Genomic DNA, 24,583 nt, shown 5'->3' with positions numbered 1-24,583 from the left:
TCCCACTTTCTGTGTGCATTGGCCTGTTGGAACTAGTCTAGAATTTACTGCAGATCCAGAACTTTCCAGCTGGTAGGAAAATAGAAAAGGAAAAGGAGCTCTGTGGAGGTTGTCTGGGGAAAGGAAGGTGTGGAGGTTCCTGCAGAGGGAGGGACATTGAGGTTGGGAAGATGCAGGAGGCAGGGAAGGCAGAGCTGAGCCTCTCAGTGGCTCTCTGGAAAGGCTTCCCTTCCTTGGACACCCTTGAACTTCACTTGACTTGTGCAGTCACGAACATGCAGACAGACATTTGTGGAGGGACTTCTGGGTGCTTTACTCTGGGGAACACCTGAGTGCAACAAGTCAACCTTGGGGACTGCCCTCGGAGGTACCCCAGCACAATCAAGGACTCTGAGAAATAACAGATGAAGAGAAACAGAGACTAATGTGTGCAGAGGACTGGCCTCCACTGGGATTGGTAAGAGGCAGCTATAATGTTAATAGTTGCTCCTTCTTGTGGGCCCATTATGTGCTGGGCTCCAGGCTCATCTGTGGACCTACAGATATTATAATGTTTACTCCCCATACAGCCATAGGAGGAGGAGGAGCCACTGTTATCCCCATTTACATTCAGGGATATCAAGACCCTAGCAGGACCCAGGTACTAAGTGGTAGAGTCAGGACTTGAACCTGGGACTGGCAGACTTCACAGTCTGGGCACCATGTTGGGGGCTGGATGGGCAGGTAAGATCTTGTTGGGCTGATTTTTAGGTGTTGGAGTGACTGATGTGATGTTGGGGGATCCTCAGGGGCAGAATGGCTGGCACAGTGGGGGAGGGGAGGGGACTGTTTCTCCTTCACTCCCTTGGCTCTGTCATCCTTGGGGCAGTGGGTTGCTTCTGACAAATGTGTGTCTGTGTGGAATTTTTCTCCATAGTAATGCTGTACTCAGAAATTCATATTGAGCATTTGTGATAAAAACAAAGATGGGAGAGAGGGAATAAGTCTTGGGTGGAATGAATGGAAGTGGCAGAAACAGGCTGTCTGGCCTCCCAGATGGGGGCAACTTTGCCCCCACAGTGGTCGCCACAGTGGATCAGTTCTAACAATGATGGCACAAAGTGTGGCAGGTGAGTAGCCAGCTGTGTTGTCCAAGGTCTCCAGAGCATATCCCATCACCTCACACAAACTCTCCTCCCCCTTATTTAGGGGAGTCTCATCCGGGGACATTTAGTCAGTGGCCCCTGCTTCTTTGAGTAGTCCCTTTGTCCAGGACACAGCTGTGTTTACTCCTTATGGCATCTCTGTGCTGGCTCAGGTCCCTCTCTGTCCCCCAAGCCACCCACTGAAGACAGGGCATTGAATGGGCAGGTGAAGTGGGATGCTTCCCAGCTGTATGACCTTAGCCTGACTGGTGGGCTCTGTCTACATTGAAATGATGGCCACTACCCCACAGCCCTGAGCTAGTATGAGGAGGCGCATAAGGAACTGTGTGCAAGCAAATTTGGACATCGTCGATAATAAAGGGCAACCGCCTGTATCAGAGTCTGGCCAGAAAAAGACGGCATACTCAAATAAATAACCTGAAGGGTGTTTAAAAAGGGGACTGCTTAAGGACTTCCCTATTAGTCCAGTGGTTAAGACTCTGTTCTTCCATTGTATGGGGCTCAGGTTCAATCCTAGGTCAGGGAACTAAAATCCCACATGCCGTGTGATGCAGCCAAAACATTTCTTTTTTTTAACTTGTAATTTAAAAAAATTAATAAAAATTAAAGGGGACTATTTAGAAAGGGCAGTTATAAGGAAACTACAAGTGAGAGGGAGCATTCCAGGTGAGCATCAGCAAGATGCCAGTACCATGGTCAGGCCTGAAGACGGATGGGGAGAAGGAAGTTAATGAAACCTGGAGATAGATAGGGTTACTGAAAGGGTCCTTTAGGTCTAGAGATGAAGAGAGCCCACAGTGACCTTGAAACTCCTGGGAGGGACATGGGGGAATAAATATCCCAGCCTCACCCACCTCCACTCCCTTCTCTCACCGCGCTTCTCATCGTCTGAATGTGACCAGAAGTCAGAAGGCGAGGGTGCCTGTTGATGCCATCCTAGCACAGAGGAGAGGTGGAGGGTAGTTCTGAGCATCCAATGGAGGACACCTGGAAGATCCCTTAAGTTTACCTTATTTATAATAAGTAAATATTACCTTATAATAAGTTTACATTTATTTATTTTTTTAAGTATTTTTTCATTTCTTTATTATTATTTTGGCTGTGCTGGTCTTTGTTGCTGCATGCGCGCTTTGGTTGCAGTGAGCAGGGGCTATTCTTAGTTGCAGTGCATGGGCTTCTCATTGCGGTGGCTTCTCTTGTTGCAGAGCACAGGCTCTAGTCATGGCCTTCAGTAGTTGTGGCACATGTGCTCAATAGTTGCGGCTCACGGGCTCTGGAGCACGGTCTCAGTAGTTGTGGAGTACAGGCTTAGCTGCTCTGAGGCATGTGGAATCTTCCCACACCAGGGATCGAACTCATATCCCCGACATTGGCAGATGGATTCTTAACCACTGGGCCACCAGGGAAGCCCCTGACCTGGCATTTAGAGTTTGCAGAAAACCCATACACCCATACTACTCATAACTACCCTGTGAGGTAGATACGGCAATGATTATAATCCCATTTCATAGATGAGGACACTGAAGCTCAGAGAGGTAAAACAACTTGCCCAAGGTCACAGGATTCATCTTGAAATGTCAAGTCCAAGGACCTTCTTTGAGAGGGAGGAAATGGTTCTGCTAGGCCTCCAGCTGCTGAAGAAAGAAATCCTCTCAGAGTCTCAGGGTTGGCCAGGGGCTCAGGAAAGGTGACTGGGCTCTCAGAAGACATCCGAGCGGAGCGGGAGAGGCTTTTCCATGCCACTGATGAGGAGCTCAGGCTCTTGGGACAGTACAGAGGAACCGGGCATCACCGAGGTCTCCATGCTGCCCATGGTAACCTCCCTTTCCTCCTGCCGAAGGTGCTGGAGAATTTCCTGTGACAAGGAGAAGCTGCTTCCCTCTGCAGGTTCTGGAATGAGAAGGGGAATGTGTTGGGGGGTGAAGGCCTCACACGTGCCCACTCCAGCACACCCAGAGGACTTGCTGGGGGGCTCCTCCAACCCTCCCTCTCCTACCTCCTCTCCACCCCTAGCCACTGGGACTAGAGTTTCATGAAATCCTAGAGCTAGCAGTGGTTTTAGAGACAAGAGAATTCTACCCTCCTGCTTTTAGAGATGATACATTAGAGATGAAAGGGACAGAGACCTGCCTAAGGTCACGGGGCAAGGGAGTGACACTGCTGAGGCTGCAGTCCTGGTGTCTTGGCTGGTGGCTGGTGGCTATCTACTTCCTCTGGCACTCTAGATGAAATAAGAGGCCCCTGGAGCCACCCCTTCATGCTTCACCCAGGACCCATAGCCAAAGACCTCAGAAAGCCATCGGTTGTTCCATGGTGGGGAGATAAGACCTTCTCCAAGGGAGAAAGGTGAAAGGCTTGAATGCCCTAACCGCTCAGGAAGACTGAGGACTGTCCTATCTCCTGCTGACCCCCTGGGAGGCCCTTGGGGCCCCCAACCCTTCCTGTCCTTCAGCTTGTCACCCCCTTACCCTGGTAGACAATAAGGCGGCAGTTGTTCTGAGACTCAGGGGCATTTGCCAGGATGTCTTCAAGTGTCCGGCAGAAGAGTTTGGCCTGTTCCAGCCGATCCTCCCGGCTAAAGCCAGCTCGGCCATCCTGTGACATGGCGAATAGGGTCTGCAAGGGGGTGGCATATTCCAGGACACAGATGCCTGCCTGGAGGAGGTAAAAGGAAGACCAGACTCAGCCGGGGCCAGGCAGACAGACTCTGGACCCCACTGCTCAATCTGTAGGGGTGGAGTCTGGGAGGTAGCCACTTGATGGGGTCGATGATCTTTGCCTGTGAACCCCACTCTTAAAATCATGGCCAGGGACTGCATTAAATTTACCCTTCCCAGATCCTTCGTCTAGGCTACTACTATTGTCAACTACTCCAGCTGGAAGTCAAGTCTGAGGGCTGGACTCTGGGTTCAACTCTGCTTGGGTTCCCCACAACCTACATGAAATCCTTCAGACATTCTCTCGACCTTCATCTGGGCAGCTCTATGTTCCAGAGCATGGTATGCTCTGGAAATCGTCTACTTCCGCCCTGTTCTCTGAGTCTCAGTGTCCTCTTCTACAAAGCAGGGGTCATAACAGTCCCTACACCACAGAGTGGTGGTGAGGATTCAATGCGGTGGTCAGATGAAGCACCTGGAAGAGCATCTAGCTTACAATAAGTGCTCAATAAATGTTACTAGGAATTCCATGGTGGTCCAGTGGTGAGGACTCCATGCCAGGTTTCAATCCTTGGTCAGAGAACTAATGTCTTGCAAGCCTCACAATACGGTCATAAATAAATAAATAAATGTTACTTAATCTTTATCACTCAGAACCTAATTTTGCCCAGCCCTGGGACCAATCAGAGAAACCGAGGCACAGAGAAGGGCAGTGAATTTTTATCACGGTTTGGCCAGGGCTCAGAGTTCTGAGTCTCTAGGCCTGACCCCTTCCCAGTGCCATCTGCTTCCCTGCACACGCACCCGCTGTCCGTTTTCCAGAAGCTCATAGATGCTGTTGGTGTAAACCCGGCCCTTGATGCCGGCACGGTCAGCAGTCTGCTGGGGCAGCTCATGTAGGAAGCGAATGTTGGGGTCAGCCATGCTCAGGTCGTCAGGCACCCCACAGTCCAACGGGAAGAGGATGTGCAACCGGTGGCTCCCTGCACCCTGTAGCGTGTTGTTGTGGAACTGATTGTAAATTTGGATCCGGGCCTGGAACCCTAGGGTAGAGAGGTCCAAAAAGTCATCTCTACCAACTCTGTCTCCCAACCAACTCAGGACAGAGATGCAGGCCATTGTTGCCCTCACTGTGTGGGTGCAAGAACCCTGGGGGGCCAGGAGAGGCAGAGCATTAGGCAATAATGCTTCACCTACTCCCACCACCCCTTTCTCCCCCTCACTTGACCTTTGTCCAGATTTTTGTTAGCCCCATTCCTTCCCACTACAGCTTTCAGGGCTCTGAGAGACAGGCAGAGCTCTGCGAGTTGCCATGCCCAGCAACCCCAGGTTCACTGAGCCAGGCCTCTAGCTGAAGCCCTGCTGTCTAGCAAAGGCAGCCATGAGATGGGGGAGAACCACAGCCCTGGCCAGCAAGTCAGAAGAATGAGATGTAATTTGTAAGTTTCCAGTGGGGTAGTCAGGCTCTGGACAGGTCTGTGTTCGAATCCTGCTTCCTCCTATAGCTCAGGTGTGTGACTTTGGACAAGTCACTTTATCTCTCAGAACATCTCTGATGTTCTTAACTCTAAAACAGGGGTGATGATTATCCTGTCCTCACAGAAGCAAAAGTGAAAGTCACTCAGTTATATCCTATTCTTTGCGACCCCATGGACTATAGAGTCTATGGAATTCTCTAGGCCAGAATACTGGAGTGGGTAGCCTTTCCCTTCTCCAGGGGATGTGAATTAAAAGAGAAACTGTAAATGAAGGGCATACAACTTGCAGCAAATATTTATTGAAAGAATTCATGGGTGACTTGGGACAAGTCACTTAATGGATCTAAGCCCCAAATTTCTTCCTGCAAACCAGGTATAATAGTAATAGCCTTCAAGCTTATAAGATCACTTTTGGAATCATATGGTTTGTTAGACTGAAAATGCTTTGAAGGAAGCTCAACTCTGTGTTCCGTGATGATCTCGACGGGTAGAATGGGGGTGGCATGGGAGGGAGGTCCAAGAGGGAGGGGATATATGTATACATATAGCTGATTTAATTTGTTGTCAAGCAGACACTAACACAACATTGTAAAGCAATTATGCTCCCAACAGCAATAAATAAATAAAGCTTTGGAAAAATAAATAGCAATTGAGAACTCTTGGGGAAAGAAAAAGAAAATGCTTTGAAAAATATAGTGACTTCTGGAAACAAGGTTGCGTGTCTTACTGTCTGTCTTGTAGATCTAGAAATGGGGGCATAGAGGATGGCTCACCTGGCAGGATCAGCCGCAGGTATCCAATATAATATGACCAGGCCAGCCCATGAGCCACGTTGAAGTTCTTTTTTTCACAGACTGCAGAGACCTCTGCTGGGGCCAGGCCCTGTGGACAGCAGGGTGGGGCCGGAGGGCCTCCATGAGGATAACAAGAGCGCTCCTCCCCAAAGAAGATTTCCCAACTTCCTGCCAACGGGCTCCCTTCTCTGCCATTGCTGAACCCAGACTATTCTAGGCTCTAGTCCAAGGATCAGCTTCTAAACTGATCACACTCCCAGTACTTAGCTCACAGCAGATCACAATAGACACACCTCCACCCAACCAGACCCTCCACCTCCCTGTGTGTGATACCTGGAGGCCCAGGAGGATGTTAAGTGCCTGTGAGAGGCCCAGGAGAGCAAGCATCCAAGTGAAGGGCAGGCCAGCCATGTTTGGGATGGAGCAGTAGAAATAGCAGGACAGCAGCAGCAGGGCCCCGCAGCGCATGGAGGAGCACAGGCAGGCCCGCACAGCCCTCCAGTAGCTGCCGTGGTACCTGCAAGTGACATGCAAGTTCCAGACCACAGCCCAGCTCAGTCAGAGACGGGCAGGAGGTACTTCAGGGAGTCACCTGGAGTGGACGTGGCACAGCTCCTCGGCCAGATTGCAGATCCCCTTGATCAGCAGTCCCATCTGCTGGGAGGCCAGGTGGAGCACCAACCACTTGAGAGTGTAGTCTGGTGGCTCCCCCAGTCCCCAAAGGGCCACCAGACAGGCACTTAGCAGGACCAAGGCTGCCTTTTGGGCCCTGTGACCCCTGGGCTGTGGGATGGATGGATGCAGGCTGGAGTGAGGCATCTGTGGGTACCAAGAAATCCATGGTTGTGCTCCCCTCACTCTCCTACAGTTCCAGGACTGAGGCCCTGAGTGGGCACATCCCCCAGCTCTCCAGCTCCCTGGTGCCCAGCCATACCCAGAAGGTGCTCCTGGAGACACCTCTAGGGGACAGGTTGGGCATACAGCATCCCAGAGCTCCAACCCAAAAAAGATTTATTGCAAACATAGTAGGTGGAGAAAGAAATGCATGCACACATAAGTTGGAGCAAATTCGGGGAGACAGTGAAGGACAAGGAAGCCCAGCGTGCCGTAGTCCATGGGGATGCAAAGAGTCAGACATGACTTAGCAACTGAACAACACATACACACCTCACCCAACCCCAGTGAGACCACAAGCATGGTGAAGAAAGAAGACAGCGACTACCCCAGAGCCAGGCCTGAAAGTGTCCTGTGAGGTACCACTCACCAGGGAACCAGGGCTTCCCTTGCCCCACAGGCCACCCCAGGGAGGACCTTAGGCAGCAAAGCTGTAAACCACAGTTCAGAGGGTGGAGGCACCCACCTCTGCTGCCTCTGCAGGGTCCTCAGCCTTAGAGCTCTGGCTGGCTGGCTCCTGATCGTACCTTCTACCTCTCAAACTGCAGGTTGTTTCTGGAAGTCGACAGGGAGAGAAGGCCCAGCACAGGGGCTCCCAGCAACCAAGGGTGGCCTCTCAGGGTAGAGCCTGAAAAATGAAAGGTTAAAAACAACTGAAGCTTCCTTCACAGCACTCCAGCACTGGCATCTCACCAGACCGCAGCCTCACTGTGTTCGCTGAGGAGGTTATTTCCTGCCTCCCAGGGCGTCCTGGTCAGCCACGCCTGCCTTGGGGTGAGGGAGAAACCTTGAGAAGTCCCCCGTTCCATTGTCCACCCCTCAAACCAAGGGTGTTCAGAAACCCTCTCACTCTCCTCACAGCCACAATCCTGAACACCAGCTGTCCCTCAAGCCCCCTGCAAGTCAAACACATTCTACCAACACCCTCACGAGACTCACATGCCCAGCCAAGCATACACACTGCACCATGCTTCCTGCCTGGTGGTTTTATTCTGATTTGCAGATGCAGATCCTCTTTTTCTGAAGACTGTGACATCAGACTAGAGGTGGGGAAAATGAAGAGTTATTTCCTGTAACAATAGCCTTCTAGTAAAAAATTTAGTGGGAGCCAAAAGGCTGCTGAAGTGAGGGGTTTTGGCTCTCCATAGAAAGTATTATAGCAACACTTGTGACTTCCCAGAGAGAACCTGGTGCTTCCAGCCAAAAAGGCAGTCGTGTGGATAATGATAGTAATAATGATAATAATAATAATAATTAAGTGCTTACTGTGCTCCAGACATTATGCCAAGTGTTATATATATTGTTTCACTTAGTCCACTAAGCCACCCTCTCAGGAAGGTATAATACTATTCTCATGGACAATCTGAGCTTCAGTGAGGTGAATTAACTTGTCCCTGTCCCCCCGCTAGTAAAGGAGGGAGTGGGGACATGAATCAGGTGGGTGACTTCAAAACCCAGCTGGTTCTGTGCTTTGATTCCCCAGAAAGGGGTGGAAGGACCAGGATCAAATTTCATGCTTGCACTTTTCCGGAGGGTGGAGAGTGTTTCTGGCCATTTTCTGGCACACCAGTAAACTGATCAGATTTGAGAAGGGGGCAGGCTCAGGAGTGGGATTGGGACAGAAGCCACAGAGCAGAAGCAGTCCATATATGCCCAGGCCAGAAGGTACTTGCCTAGACCCTTCCCCACATCCCAACCAGACCCAAGAAGACACATCACGTTCATAGATGCCACTGGCCTCTTGGGAGCAAGGAGGCTCCCAGAAAACTCTCATTTTTAAAAATAATTTTCCAAGAATGGAGAAAATTCCCTGCACTTTCTCTCCCCTACAAATGCTCACAAAGGGGGCCCCCTGTGGTGGACAGGACTCTGGTGCTTCAAAACCAAAGAAAGTCAAGGTTGTCAAAGAAAACGTCTGAGCAGAGTCCTCCCACAGTGGGCAACTCCACAGCTGTCCCAAAGTCACCTTGCGCCAAGAAATCTTTGGACTTTACTATCCTGCCCTGCCTTCCCAGATGTTGGGAAAGATTGAAGGCAGGAGGAGAAGGGGACGACAGAGGATGAGATGATTAGATGGTATCACCGACTCAATGGACATGAGTTTGGGTAAACTCCAAGAGTTGGTGATGGACAGGGAGGCCTGGGGTGCTTTGGTTCATGGGGTCGCAAAGAGTCGGACACGACTGAGTGACTAAACTGATACTGGCACTGATCCTATCCAGCAGCCAGCACCACCTCCCCTGGGTGGTACCATTTCTGCCAGCTCCACTGCTCCACAATGGTCATCATTTCCGCTGAACCTGTTCTTCATCTCTGCCCCCTTCTCCTAGAGGAAGAGTCTCTGTTTATAGGAGAATGGTACTGTGAATCAGAAGCCTTAAAAGACACATAGAATCATAGACCTAGCAATTCACTTCTGGGAATCCTTCATCAAGAAATAATCAGGGCTTCCCTGGTGGCTCAGTGGTAAAGAATCTGCTTGCTAATGCAGGAGACATGGGTTTGATCCACGGTCGAGAAGATCTCACATGCCATGGAACAACTGGGCCCGTGTGCCACAGCTAGAGAAAAGCCTGAGCGGCAATGAAGACCCAGCACAGCCAAAAATAAATAATTTTTTTAAAAAAATAAATAATCAAAGGCACTAAGATGCCCATTTTCAGATGTTTGTGCAAGTGTTATTTATATCAGAGAAAAACTAAAAACTAAATGTCCAACAATAGGGGACTGATTAAATTGTGGTTTATCTTAGAATGTTGCTGCTGCTGCTGCTAAGTCACTTCAGTCGTGTCCAACTCTGTGTGACCCCATAGATGGAAGCCCACCAGGCTCCCCCGTCCCTGGGATTCTCCAGGCAAGAACACTGGAGTGGGTTCTTAGAATGTTAGGTAGCCACTAAAAATGAAGATGTAATTTTGTATGTTGACTCTTAAATATCTTTAGCATTTTACTTCTTACTGGAAAAAAGCAGAGTACAAAATAGTATAATTGCATTTTTAGAAATATACATTGCACGAGAAAAGGTCTGGAAGACTACATGACAGGAAAAATGCTAACAATGATTACTCTGTGTAGCAAGACTATGGGTGATTTTTGGTATGTTTTTTCCTTTGAACTCATCATGTTTTGAAGGTCTCTTTTCCTGACATTGAACATGTATTAGTTGTTTGGAGTATGCTGATGTTAGAGAGGGACTTTTCCTTGCCTCTTCCACTTTCTGGCAGCCCCAGGTGTTCCTTGGTTTGCAGCTGTAGCACTTGAGTCTCTGCCTCCATCATCACAGAATGTGTGTGTCCCTGTCTTCACATGGCACTTCCTTTTCTTATAAGGACACCAGTGTTGTCCATTGGATTAGGGCCCACCCTAATCACCTCATCTTAACTCAATTGCAGCTACAAAGACATACAAAAAAATAAGGTCACATTCACAGGTAGAGGGAGTTAGGACTTCAGTATCTCTTTTGGGGGACACAGTTCAATCCATAACAAGGTCAGTGCTGGAAAAAAAATTACTGGAGAATTGTTTGGAGCCTTGTGGGTTGTGGCCAGGGCCTCAGGGCATGGGGAGTGTCAACAATTGCATGGATAGGATTGTCCTCATCAGCTGTGCTGATGGGCAGAGACCTCAAAGCTCTTCCAGATGGCCATCTGGCATCCAAAGAGGAAGCTGAGGACCACAAAGGGAAGTTAGGTCCAAGTGGTAGAAGACACATGGAAGCTGTAACGGGGTTGGAAATAGAAATGAAAGCCATCTCAGACCAGCACTTCCCGGGTGTCCAGAGGCAAGAAGCAACTACCAGTAAGTGAAGGAGAGGCCCCAGGAGCAAGCAGACTGTGGAACAGAGTGTTGGCACTCAGAAACACTGACCAGAGGGCAGCAGCCTGTGAGCTTGGCAGTCTGCAACTTGAATCTAACTTCCCTCCCTTTGGCCCAGTTATTTATCGTCTTTGAAGTTTAGCTTCCTCATACCTGAGTGGGGGTAGTAATACTTTTTTTTCTCCTCATAAAATTGTCATGAGAATGAAAAGAAATAATGTGTTTGTAGGCCTGACTTGTAAGTTCTCAGTGATAGCTAACTCTAATCACATCACCATCACCATCATTATCATAACCATTGAGAATCACATTCTTTGAGTTGTCAGCCACTCTCATCTTGGCCTTTATCCTGGGCTCAAGCAGACACAGAGACTTGCTGTCTCACCTGTGGGTGGCTCTGAGTCTGACTCTAGCCACCTTTTTGTTGTAACTTTATTGCCACATCATGCAGCTGTCTAGTGTATCACGGTCTTTCTTGGACAAGACAATATCCTAGTAAATGTGATAGAAAAAGGGGCTGGATGATGCACGACTGGGGTTGGGGAAGCACAGCTGATTGAGCTACTGTATCTTCAGAGGATAAATAATGGCCCTACATCTTCCTGGAAGGTGGTATTCATGAGGGTGGTGAAATCTACAGTTGTTTTTTGTTAGTTTTGGGTAACAGCCTAATTGAGATATTCACATACCATACAACTTACCTATTTAACACACAGTTCAGTAGTTTTTAATATATTCACATCACCACAATCAAATTTAGAACATTTTCATCACCTGAAAAGAAATCTTATAGGCTTCAAGGTTGAATTCTTTCTTCCTTTTGGTTTCTGCCCTCCAAAGTTTGGTCCAGTGATTTGTGTAAGCTTTGCATAGGGTGATATTTGTGCTGAGTTTTGTTTTGTTTTCCCCTCTGATGTGCAGGGCTGAGTAAGGTGGTAGAGCTCTCACTGTTTGCAGATGACATGATACTATACAGAGAAAATCCTAAAGATACTATCAGAAAATTATTAGAGCTAATCAGTGAATTTACCAAAGCCGCAGGATACAAAGTCAATACACAGAAATCACTTGTATTCCTATATGCTAACAACAAAAAAATCAGAAAGAGAAATTAAGGAATCAATCCCGTTCACCATTGCAACAAAAAGGATAAAGTATCTAGAAATAAACCTACCTAAGGAGACAAAAGAACTGTATACAGAAATAAAAGACACTGGTGAAAGAAATCAAAGATGACATAAATGGATGGAGAGATATTCCATGTTCCTGGGTAGGAAGAATCAATATTGTAAAAATGACTACACTACCAAATGCAATCTACAGATTCAATGTGATCCCTATCAAACTACTAATGGCATTTTTCACAGAACTACAACAAAAATTTTCACAATTCATATGGAAACACCAAGACCCTGAATAGCCAAGCAGTCTTGAGAAAGGAGAATGGAGCTGGACGAATCAACTTCCTGATTTCAGATTATACTACAAAGCTACAGTCATCAAGACAGAATGGTACTGGCACAAAAACAGAACTATAGGCCAATGGAACAAGATAGAAATCCCAGAAATAAATCATGCACCTATGGATACCTTATTTTTGACAAAGGAGGCAAGAATATACAGTGGGGGAAAGACAATCTCTTCAATAAGTGGTGCTGGGAAAACTGGGCAGCTACATGTAAAAAAATGAAATTAGAACATGTACTAACACCATACACAAAGATAAACTCAAAATGGATTAAAGACCCAAATGTAAGATCAGAAACTATAAAACTCTTGGAGGATAACATAGGCTGAACATTTGATGACATAAATCAAAGCAAGATATTCTATGACACACTTATCTGTCTTTTTGATTATAGCTATTCTCATTTCATTGATATGAAGTGGTATCTTATTGTGGTTATGATTTGTATTTTCCTGATGGTAAGTATCCTTACCATATTTCTGATATTGAGTTATCTTTTTGTGTTTTTTGCTAATGCACATCTTTTTTGAGAAAATCCTACTCATATTTTTGTCCATTTTTAGTTGGGTATTTGTCTTTTTACTATATTTAATAATTTGTTATTGTGATAATCATAGGAGTTTTTTTGTATATTCTAGATACAAGTCCCTTAACAGATAAATGCTTTGCAAAATTTTTCTCCTATTCTTTAGGTTGTTTTCTCGCTTTCCTCCTGGTGTCCTTTGAAACACAAATGTTATTAATTTTTATAAAACCTAATTTACCTTGTAGTTTGTTGCTTGTCCTTTTGGTGCTGTATCTAAGAAGCTATTGCCTAAACAAGGTGACAGTGATTTGTATATATGTTTTCTTCTAAGAGTTTAATGATTTTCGCTTTTACATTTATATCTTTTGTCCATTTTGAATCTTTTTATATGTGATGTGAGTTAGGAATTCATGTTCTTCTTCATATAGATACCCAGTGGTCCCAGCACCATTTGTCAAAAACTAGCCTTTCTCCATTGGCACAAATTGTTTTGTCAGTTGTCAAAAATGAACTGACTCAAAATATGAATTCTATTTATGAATTCTCAATTCTTTTCCATTGATCTATATATCTATTGTTATCCTAGTCCACACCGTCTTGGTTACTGTAGCTTGTAGTAAGCTTTGAAATTAGAAAATGTGAGTCCTCCAACTTTGCTCTTCCTTTTCAAGATTGTTTTGGCTACTTGGGTTGCTTAATTTCCTATACAAATTTTGGGGTCAGCTTGTCAATTTCTGCAAGGAAGTCATCTGGGATTTTGACAGGTATTGCATTGATTCTATAGATCAGTTTGGGTAATATCATCATGTTAACATTATCAAGCCCTTGAACATGAGATGTCTTCCCATTTATTCAGATCCTTTAAAATTCCTTTTAGCAATGTTTTATATTGTATACAATAGGAGTATTGCACTTATTTAGTATTTTACTCTTCTTTGGAATTTTTAAATTGTGATAAATGTGTACAGCACAAAATTTGCCTCTTTAATCATTTTTTATTTTTTAAATATATTTTTATTACTTTTTATCAGTCAGTTCAGTTCAGTTGCTCAGTCATGTCCAACTCTTTGCAACCCCATGGACTGCAGCATGCTAGGCTTCCCTGTCCATCACCAACTCCCAGAGCTTGCTTAAACTCATGTCCATCGAGTCGGTGAGGCCATCCAACCATCTCATAATTTTGTTTATTTATTTGGCTCCCCTGGGTCTTTGTTGCTGTGCACAGGCTTTCTTTAGTTGTACACAGCGAGGGTTACTCTTGGTTGCAGGGCACGGGCTTCTCGTCATGGTGGCTTCTCGTCATGGTGGCTTCTCTTGCTGTGGAGCACAGGCTCTAGGGCACTCAGCCTCAGTAGTTGTGGCATATGGGCTTAGTTGCTCTGCAGCATGTGGAATCTTCCTGGACCAAGGATTGAACCTGTGTCTCCTACATTGTTAAGAGGATTTTTATCCACTGTACCACTGAAAGATTGTTGTTGAGCCGTGAAAGATGCCAGGACTCTTGGCCTCTGGAGGAGAGGAATTCAATCTGGGGCCAGTAATGAGGCTTGATCGCTCAGAGCTTTTGTGTAATAAAGTTTTATTAAAATATAAAAGAGATAGAGAAAGCTTCTGACATAGACATCAGAAGGGGGCAGAAGGAGTACCCCCTGCTAGCCTTTACCAGTATGTTATATACCTATCAGCAAGCTGTTAATTAGAGAAAGGAGATGTCTCAAAACTCAGAGTGGCACCAGGCCCTTCACCCACAACATGCATTTTGAGATAACGTTGGAACCAGGTGAGTCATCGCGGGCCATAAAACGATTGACATGAATCTTGAAGAAAGGCAGGTTTCTAAGTAAATACATAGTTTCATTAACATAGATTAGGATAGCAATGTATGAGTAAAGCATACAGGTTTGTTGAGCACTTATCGGTTCTGGGTCTTAAGTGGAACCAACTTGGAAAGACAGTCTCGAGTAAATACATAGTTCATTAACATAGCTTATGACAATCATTTACAGAAGAAAAACGCATTAGTTAGCTCAAGGTTTGAGAAAAGTTAAGTTCAGGTGGAGCCAGTTGTCATTGCAACACAGAATTTTAAGAGAAACCTGTTTTTAAATTTGTATAGAGAAGGGGAAAAATCTAAAACTTGCTTGTTTCCTCCTGCCACTTAAGAGAGAAAGAAAAAATGTCTGACACTTGTAGCCTATTTCCTCCATTTGGAGACCCCTGACCTTCCTGCCTATTACCCTCTCACCACCAAGGAAGTCCTAAAATTCACTTGTTTATTTACTCTTGCCTGGGCTGGATCTTCGTTGCTGCACTCATGCTTTCCCTAGTTGCAGAGAGAAGGGGTGGTTCTCTAGTTTCGGTGCTTGAACTTCTCATTGCAGTGGCTCCTGGTGCTGTGAAGCATAGGCTCTAGGGCTTGTGGGCTTTAGTATTTATGGCCTATAGGCTTAGTTGCCTTGAGGCATGTGGGATCTTCCTGAACCAGAGAGTGAATCCGTGTCCCCCGCATTGGCAGATGAATTCTTAACCACTGGACCACTGGGGAAGTCTACACTTTAACCACTATAGGTGTACGATTCAGGTGCAGTAATTACATTCACAGTGTTGTACAACAGTCACCACTATCTGTTTCCAAAAATTTTCACCATCCCAGACAGAAGCACTATACTTATTAAGCAGTAACTCTCGACTTTTCCCTCCCTTCAGTCTCTGGTAATCTACTTTTTTGTCTCTATGAATTTGCCTGCTGGTGGTGGTTTAGTCGATAAGTAGTGTCTGACTCTTGCAACCCCATGGACTGTAGCCCTCCAGGCTCTTCTGTCTATGGAATTTCCTCAGCAAGATTGCTGGAGTGGGTTGCCACTTCCTTCTCCATGAATTTGCCTACCCTCTATATTTTATATAAGTTAAATCATATGCTATTTGTCCTTGGTGTCTGACTTATTCTACTTAACATAATGTTTTTAAGGTTCATCCACAAGTGGTATCATGTATCAGACGTCACTTCTTTTTATGAAGGCAAACTTCAGGGCGGGGAGCTAAGTGACTGAGAGCAAGTAGGAAAATCCCATGGACAGAGGAGCCTGGTAGGCTGCAGTCCATGGGGTCGCTAAGAGTCAGACACGACTGAGACACTTCACTTTCACTTGCATTGGAGAAGGAAATGGCAACCCACTCCAGTGTTCTTGCCTGGAGAATCCCAGGGACGGCGGAGCCTGGTGGGCTGCTGTCCATGGGGTTGCACAGAGTTGAACACGACTGAAGTGGCTTAGCAGCAAGAGAGGGAGACTCACTTTTAACTGTATTCTTTTTCATGACTGAATAATATTTCACTCTATGTATGTATCACATTTATTTATTGATGAACACGTGGGTTGTTTACACCTTTTGACTATAGTGAATAATGCTGCTGTGAATATTTACACACAAGTATCTGTTTGAGGTCCTGTTTTCAATTCTTTGGGATATAGAAAGTGAAATTGTTAGGTCATACAGTAATTCTATGTTTAATGTTTTGAGGAACCCTCAAATTATTTTCTGTTTTATTCTTTTTTTTCATGTTATTGTAAATGAAATTGTTTTCACAATTTTATTAGATATACAGTGTTGTAACTGCTTTTTTTAAGATGAGGGATCATTTCATAGACATATTTGTGGATCAATAAAGATAAAATATCATCATAATTTTTGGTGTATACCTAGCACTCCATGGTATAGAATTATGAATCATGATTTAATCAATGACCTATTTGGAAACATATCAGTTCGGTTCAGTCACTCAGTTGTGTCTGACTCTTTGCGACCCCATGGTCTGCAGCTTCCCTGTCCATCACCAGCTCCTGGAGCTTGCTCAAACTCATGTCCATCCAGTCAGTGATGACATCCAACCATTTCATCCTCTGTCTTCCCCTTCACCTTCTGCCTTCAGACTCTCCCAGCATCAGGGTCTTATCAAATGAGTTAGTTCTTCACATTAGGTGGCCAAAGTATTGGAGTTTCAGCTTCAGCATCAGTCCTTCCAATGAATATTCGGGACTCATTTCCTTTAGGACGGACTGGTTGGATCTCCTTGCTGTCCAAAGGACTCTCAAGAGTTTTCTCCGACACCACAGTTCAAAAACATCAAATCTTCGGCTCTCAGCTTTCTTTATGGTCCAACTTTCACATCCATACATGACTTATGGAAAAACCATAGCTTTGTCTAGACGGACCTTTGTTGGTAAAGTAACATCTCTGCTTTTTAATATGAGTCTAGGTTGGTCATAGTTTTTCTTCCAAGGAGCAAGCATCTTTTAATTTCATAGCTGCAGTCACCATTTGAAGTGATTTTGGAGCCCAAGAAAATTAAGTCTCTCACTGTTTCCATTGTGTCCCATCTATCTGCCATGAAGTGTTGGGGCTGGATGCCACGATTTTCATTTTTTGAATGTTGAGTTTTAAGCCAACTTTTTCACTCTCTTCTTTCACTTTCATCAAGAGGCTCTTTGCTTCTTCTTCTCTTTCTGCTATAAGAGTGGTGTCATCTGCATATCTGAGGTTGTTGATTTTTCTCTCTGCAGTCTTGACTCCAGTTTGTTCTTCATCCAGTCCCTCATTTCACATGATGTACTCTGCATATAAGTTAAATAAACAGGGTGGCAATATACAGCCTTGACGTACGCCTTTCCCAATTTGGAACCAGTCTGTTGTTCCATGTCCAGTTCTAACTGTTGTCTCTTGACCTGCATACAGATTTCTCAGGAGGCAGGTCAGGTGGTCTGGTATTTCCATTGCTTTCAGAATTCTCCACAGTTTGTTGTGATCCACACAGTCAAAGGCTTTAGTGTAGTCAATGAAGCAGATGTTTTTCTGGAAGTCTCTTGCTTTCTCTATGATCCAACAGATGTTGGCAATCTCTGGTTCTTCTGCCTTTTCTAAAACCAGCTTGAACATCTGGAAATTCTCAGTTCATGTACTGTTGAAGCCTTACTTGGAGAATTTTGAGCATTACTTTACTAGTGTGTGAGATGAGTGCAATTGTGCGGTAGTCTGAACATTCTTTGGCATTGCCTTTCTTTGGAATTGGAATGAAAACTGACCTTTTCCAGTCTTGTGGCCACTGCTGAGTTTTTCAGATTTGCTGAGATATTGAGTGCAGCACTTTCACAGCATCATCTTTTAGGATTTGAAATAGCTCAGCTGGAATTCCATCACCTCCAATAGCTTTGTTCATAGTGATGCTTCCTAAGGCCCACTTGACTTCACATTCCAAGATGTCTGGCTCTAGGTGAGTGATCACACCATCGTGGTTATCTGGGTCATGAAGATCTTTTTTGTATAGTTCTTCTGTGTATTCTTGCCTCCTCTTCTTAATATCTTTTGCTTCTGTTAGGTCCATACCATTTCTGTCCTTTATTATGCCCATCTTTGCATGAAATGTTCCTTGGTATCTCTAATTTTCTTGAAGAGATCTCTAGTCTTTCCCATTCTATTATTTTCCTCTATTTCTTTGCATTGATCACTGAGGAAGGCTTTCTTATCTCTCCTTGCTATTCTTTGGAACTCTGCATTCAGATGGATATATCTTTCCTTTTCTCCTTTGCCTTTTGCTTCTCCTCTTTTCTCAGATATTTGTAGGGCCTCCTCAGATAACCATTTTGCCTTTTGGATTTCTTCTTCGTGGGGATGGTTTTGATCACCACCTCCTGTATTATGTTACGAACCTCCGTCTATAGTTCTTTCGGCACTCTTTCTATCAGATCTAATCCCTTGAATAAATTTGTCATTTCCACTGTATAATTGTAAGGGATTTGACTGAGATCATACCTGAATGATCTAGTGGTTTTCCCTTCTTTCTTCATTTAAGTCTGAATTTTGCAATAAGGAGTTCATGATCTGAGCCACAAACAGTTCCCAGTCTTGTTTGCTGACTATATAGAGCTTCTCCATCTTCGCCTGCAAAGAAAATAATCAATCTGATTTTGGTATTGACCATCTGGTGATATCCATGTGTAGAGTCTTCTCTTGTGCAGTTGGAAGAGGGTGTTTGCTATGACCAGTGTGTTCTCTTGGCAAAACTGTGTTAGTCTTTGACCTGCTTCATTTTGTACTCCAAGGCCAAACTTGCCTGTTACTCCAGGTATCTCTTGACTTCCTACTTTTGCATTCTACTCCCCTATGATGAAAAGGACATCTTTTTTGGTGCTAGTTCTGGAAGGTCTTGTAGGTCTTCATAGAACTGTCAGCTTCTTCAACAATTGTCATTGGGGCATAGACTTGGATTACTGTGATATTGAATGGTTTGCCTTGGAAATGAATAGAGATCATTCTGCCATTTTTGAGATTGCTCCCAAGTACAGCATTTCAGACTCTTTTGTTGACTATGATGGCTACTCCATTTTTTCTAAGGGATTCTTTTGCCCACAGTAGTAGATATAATGGTCATCTGAATTAAATTCACCCATTCCATTCCATTTTAGTTCACTGATTCCTAAAATGTCAATGTTCACTCTTGCCATCTCCTGTTTCAGTTCAGTCACTCAGTCGTGTCTGATTCTTTGCGACCCCATAAATCACAGCACTCCAGGCCTCCCTGTCCATCACCAACTCCTGGAGTTCACTCAAACTCATGTCCATCGAGTCGGTGATGCCATCCAGCCATCTCATTCTCTGTCGTCCCCGTCTCCTCTGACCACTTCCAATTTGCTTTGATTCATGACCCTAACATTCCAGGTTCCTATGCAATATTGTCCTTTACAGTATTGGACTTTACTTCCATCACTAGTCACATCCACAACTGGATGTTGTTTTTGCTTTGGCTCAGCCTTTTCATTCTTTCTGGAGCTATTTCCCACTCTTCTTCAGCAGCAGCAGCAGCAGCAGCCTTTTCATTCTTTCTGGAGCTATTTCCCACTCTTCTTCAGTTGCATATTATAGGGCACCTACCAACCTGGAGGGACTTCCCTGGTGGCTCAGATGGTAAAGTGTCTGTCTACAATGCAGGAGACCCGGGTTCGATCCCTGGGTTGGGAAGATTCCCTGGAGAAGGAAATGGCAATCCACTCCAGTACTATTGCCTGGAAAATCCCATGGACAGAGGAGCCTGGTAGGCTACATCCATGGGGTCGCAAAGAGTCAGAAACGACTGAGCGACTTCACTTCACTTCACTTCACCAACCTGGAGAGTTCATCTTTCAGTGTCATATCTTTTTCCCTTTTCATACTGTTCATAGGGTTCTCAAGGCAAGAATCAGTCAGTCAGTTCAGCCACTCAGTCGTGTCTGACTCTTTGTGACCCCATGGACTGCAGCATGCCAGGCTTCCCTGTCTATTACCCACTCCTGGAGCTTGCTCAAACTCATGTCCATTTAGTCTGTGATGTCATCCAACCATCAGGGCTAGAATACTGAAATGGTTTGTCATTCCCTTTTTCAGTGGACCATGTTCTCCACCATAACCCGTCTGTCTTGGGTGGCCCTACCTGGTATAGCTTGTAGTTTTGTTGAGTTAGACAAGGCTGTGATCCAAGTGATCAGTTTGGTTCCATTCATTCCATTCCATCGCTCAGTCGTGTCCGACTCTCTGCGACCCCGTGGACTGTAGCCTACCAAGCTTCTCCGTCCATGGGATTCTCCAGGCAAGAATACTGGAGTGGGTTACCGTTTCCTTCTCCAGGGGATCTTCCCGACCCAGGGATTGAACCCGGGTCTCCTGCATTGCAGGCAGACGCTTTAACCTCTGAGCCACCAGGATCAGTTTGGTTAGTTTTCTGGAATTGTAGTTTCCATTCTATCTTCCCTGTGATGGATAAGGATAAGCTTGTGGAAGCTTCCTGATGGGAGGGACTGGCTGTGGGGGAATCTGGGTCTTGCTCTGATGGGTGGGGCCATGCTCAATAAATCTTTAATCCAATTTTCTGTTGATGGGTGGGGCTGTGTTCCCTTCCTGTAGTTTGGCCTCAGGTCAAACTATGGTAGGGTAATGGCAGTAATGGTGACCTTCTTTAAAAGGACTTATGCCAGGACTGTTGTATTCAGTACCCCTGACCCCATGGCAAGCCATTGTCAACCCATGCCTCCTCCAGAGACTCCTAAATACTCACCGGCAAGTCTGGCTCTGTCTGTTGTGGGGTCACTGCTCCTTCTCTTGGGTCCTGGTGGGCAAAATGTTCCCTCCAAGAGTCTGTTTACCCAGTTCTTTGGAAGTTCTGTAATCAAATCCCACTGGCCTTCAAAGTCAAATTCCCTGGGGGTTCTCAGTCCCTTTGCTGGATCCCCAGGTTGGGTAATCTGTTGTGTGCCCTAGAACTTTCACAACAGTGCAAGAACTTCTTTGGTATAATTGTTCTTTTAAATATTTCTCTGCAATAAGCAACTTTGCAGCAAGCATAGGAAGGTGTATCTTTGTGTACTTTTCTGATTATTAGGAGAGATTCTTAGAAGTGGGATTGCTGAATCAAAGAGTATGCCTATTTTTCAGGCTTCTGATGGGTATTACCAAAAGGCTCACTAGATGTATGTTGTTTGTTTTGGAAGCCACCATGAGAAAATAGGAAACAACTCAAATTTTCAACACCAGGGGATCAGTTAAAATAATGATAGTACATGGTCAGCAGTCACAACAAATTTTAATGTTGCAGTAAAATTACTGACTCTGAAAGACATTTATAGTCATTTTAAAGTCTCAGAACTAGTTACAAAATAGTCCATATTAAATAAATCTGATTGCTTCCATTCAATGAAATACTCTGCAACTCTTTTAAAAATGAGGCAGTTCCCTATGTACTAATATGGAAATATCTGAGTGCTGTAGAATGAGATCAAAGAGTAAGTTGCAGAGCAGTGAGTGTGGAAACAAAAGGATAGATATGTGTGTATCTGATCTTCCCTGGTGGCTCAGATGTGAAGAGTCTGCCTGCAATGCAGGAGACCTGGTTTCAACCCCTGGGTTGGGAAGATCCCCTGGAGAAAGGCATGGCAACCCACTCTGGTATTCTTGCCTGGAGAATCTCCAAGGATGGAGTAGCCTGGTGAGCTACAGTCTACAGGGTTCCAAAGAGTCGGACATGACTGAGCAACTAAGCACAAAGCACACACATGTGTGTGTCTGTGATATGCCAGAATCAGGTGAAGGCAAACTTCAGGGAGGGGAGCTAAGTGGCTGAGAGCAAGTAAGAGAGGGAGACTCACTTTTAACTGCATATGCTTTTATATCTTTAAATTTTTATAGTGTGAATTATTACCTGTTGAAACATCACATATGATAGGAATTAACCCCAGAATGAACATTATGACACCCATTTTTGTTTTTTAAGGCTGATGTACGTATTTGCGTGAGAAACATTCTGGTTGTAAATATGACAAAATGTTCGTAGTAGTTATTTGGGAAGGGAATTTGGGGTATCTGGAGGTTTAAAAAAAAATCCACAAATTCTTTCATATTCTTGCCTTCAAAAGGTGAAGCGTAATTCCCCTCCTAAGTATAGGATTAACTAGATCATAAAAGGCATTGTTACTTCTTCCTTGTTCTCTTTCTTGGATCACTCGCTCTGGGGACAGTCAGCAGCTGTGTCAAAAGCCTGTGCTCTAGAGCCCACATGCCATAACTACTGAGCAGCAGCTAGAGAGCAGCCCCTGCTCGCTGCAATTAGAGAAACCTCATGTACAGCAACTGTGTGCCACAATGAAGACCCAGCACAGCCAAAAGAAAAAGTTTGATACTGAATGGCATTGAAGTTGCTCACCCTTTGCCTGACCACAGGGAGATCTCAGGAAGTCTTCCCAGCCACCAGACTGGGTGAGAGCCTTGCCTCCTGCTCCTTGTCAGACCAAACATCCTCTATCTGGCCTTGTGCAAGATTTATCATTTCTGTTGGTTTGGTTGTTGGTTTCTTGGACAGACAACAAGCCATGGGAGGACAGGTCTCAATTTGGCTTGTTTTCTGCTGCGGCCCTGAGGTCTGTCACACAGCAAATTCTCTGTATGCAGACATTAATAATGAACAAACAAATAAACTCAGGAGACCCGAGCAATCTCTTCAAATGCCTGAAGTGCTGTATGCAGCCAAAGAGCTCTCTTCTTCTGGCCTATAGAAGGCAAAACAAGGACAGAGTGATTGTCAAGTTTTGGTTCTAAGTCAGGAAGGATCTTCTAATAATAACAGCTGCCTGTGTTACTGACCCCGGTTCTTGGAATCTTTAATCAACAGAAATTGATAAGAGGTCAGAGGAGAAATGCAGGCAAAGCTGTACTGGGACCGATGCTACAGCAGGAGGGAGTGAAAACACGTAATGGACTGTCTTGCTTGCTCCCCTCGGTTGGGGTGGGGGAGGGTGTGGGGGGTGGTAGTGGATGGGAATGGGTGGTAAGAGGGAATGAGGAAGGGGAAGGTGGGTAGTGGGGAGGTGGGGAGGCAGTTGGTCCCTTAAATAAAGTGAAGGTATGGGCGAATTTGTGGGTCAGGCCAGAGGGATGGCTTAGGTTGGGGATCCCCAACCTCCAGGATCTAATGCCTGATGATCTGAGGTGGAGCTGATTTAATAATAATAGAAATAAAGTACACAATAAATGTAATGTGCTTGAATCATTCCAAAGCCATCCCTCATCTCCGGTCCTGGAAATGTTGTCTTCCACAAAACCGGTCCCTGGTGCCAAAAAGTTTGGGGCCAACTGGCTTAGGTGGTCTGCCCACCCACTGGGTGGCTCCATGTGCAGGGATCATTCACAGTACCCTGCTTTTGCTCCCTGAACCCCAGAAATGGCAGTTGGATTTTGGTCTTTTTATATCTTGTTCACAATTTGCCCCAGCTGCACGTGCACACAATTATTTTCAGTCCCTTATAGTTTCTTGATATTCTGTGGCTCAAGGAGAAGTTTGTCTAGGTGCAGGAACTGCAGTAAAGGGTCCCAGATCCCAGCCTGTCTGACCTGCAAAGTGGTAACTGGTGGTCACCAAAGGGGTTTACAAGAAGTCTGGTGGGCTCACTGTGAGGGGTGGGCTGTAGAGAGAATCCCAGACTGAGCAGAGGTTATGAATTCCCAATATCTCAAGCAAGCTGGGCTGCTGGGAAAATCCTGAGGGTGTCTTTCTGGTGGGCGAGGGGTGAGGAAGTGGATTATTTTTGCACTTGAGGAACTTGCTTCTGATCCAGGCTGGCTGAGCAGAGCTGGGTGTTTTCACTGGTTCACACTTCCCCATCCCAGCCCCACTTTCCTTCTCAGGCCTGAGGGAGGCTGTGTGGCTGGCACTGGTGACACCTGGTGGCCAGCTGGACTAGGACAAAGCAACCCCACCATCTACCTGTCCTGTCCATCTGCTTCATAGCTGTCCTGTACAGTGTTTGGACTGGAGGAGGTCCTGGCTTTTAAGGAATGAATGGATGAATGAACACAGACAGTAAAGAGGAAGAAGAGATGCTGTCTCTTTCTGATCTGGAGATCCAAGCAGGTGGACCAACCTGGACTACAGGAGGTGGCCAAACAATTCATCCGCTCGGGAAATAGACAAAATGGTCTCTGCTCTCTCTTTTGCCTCCCTCCTCTATGCTTGTCCTGTGTCCTAGGGGAACATATGAGGTAAGGGCAGGGTCTATTTCGGGAAAAGGCTAAAGTTAATTATTAATAAAAGTTGCTCCTGCATCTAAGCTTAATTATCCTATGAAGCTATGAATAGAGACCCATGGGCTGATTTGGAAGTTCCCGAATAAAGCTCCTTTCAGGGCAAGGACAATGAGGCCCAGAGAGGGCAGGAACCTGCTTAAGGTCCCACAGCCAGAATGTAGCAAGGCCAGGACTCCCAGGTCCTGTTCCTTAGGTCAAATCATAGCA

General features: G+C 45.4%; 1 protein-coding gene across 4 annotated transcripts; it reads right to left on the bottom strand.

Annotated features, from left to right (window-relative positions):
* Positions 1-2,186: 2,186 nt before the first annotated feature.
* Positions 2,187-7,968, bottom strand: STING1 (stimulator of interferon response cGAMP interactor 1). Of its 4 annotated transcripts, none has more exons than XM_055429593.2 (8): positions 7,908-7,968; positions 7,435-7,596; positions 6,667-6,893; positions 6,408-6,591; positions 6,054-6,162; positions 4,607-4,845; positions 3,614-3,800; positions 2,187-3,035 (listed from the first exon to the last, which is right to left on the bottom strand). In XM_055429593.2, the coding sequence occupies exons 3-8, from the start codon at positions 6,891-6,893 to the stop codon at positions 2,845-2,847; spliced, it is 1,137 nt and encodes a 378-aa protein (XP_055285568.1). In that variant the 5' UTR covers positions 7,435-7,596; positions 7,908-7,968; the 3' UTR covers positions 2,187-2,844. The 4 variants fall into 4 exon arrangements, with proteins under 4 accessions (XP_055285568.1, XP_055285570.1, XP_055285567.1 ...); XM_055429595.2 differs by having other exon boundaries at positions 7,496-7,596; positions 7,908-7,935; XM_055429592.2 differs by lacking the exon at positions 7,908-7,968 and having other exon boundaries at positions 7,435-7,895.
* Positions 7,969-24,583: the final 16,615 nt, after the last annotated feature.

Source organism: Moschus berezovskii, chromosome 8 (genome assembly GCF_049115385.1).
Source record: "Moschus berezovskii isolate FMDL1 chromosome 8, NW_MosBer_1.0, whole genome shotgun sequence".
Taxonomy (NCBI): domain Eukaryota; kingdom Metazoa; phylum Chordata; class Mammalia; order Artiodactyla; family Moschidae; genus Moschus; species Moschus berezovskii.
The sequence above is the reverse complement of the archived record's forward strand: the minus strand, read 5'-3'. Positions and strand labels throughout refer to the sequence as shown.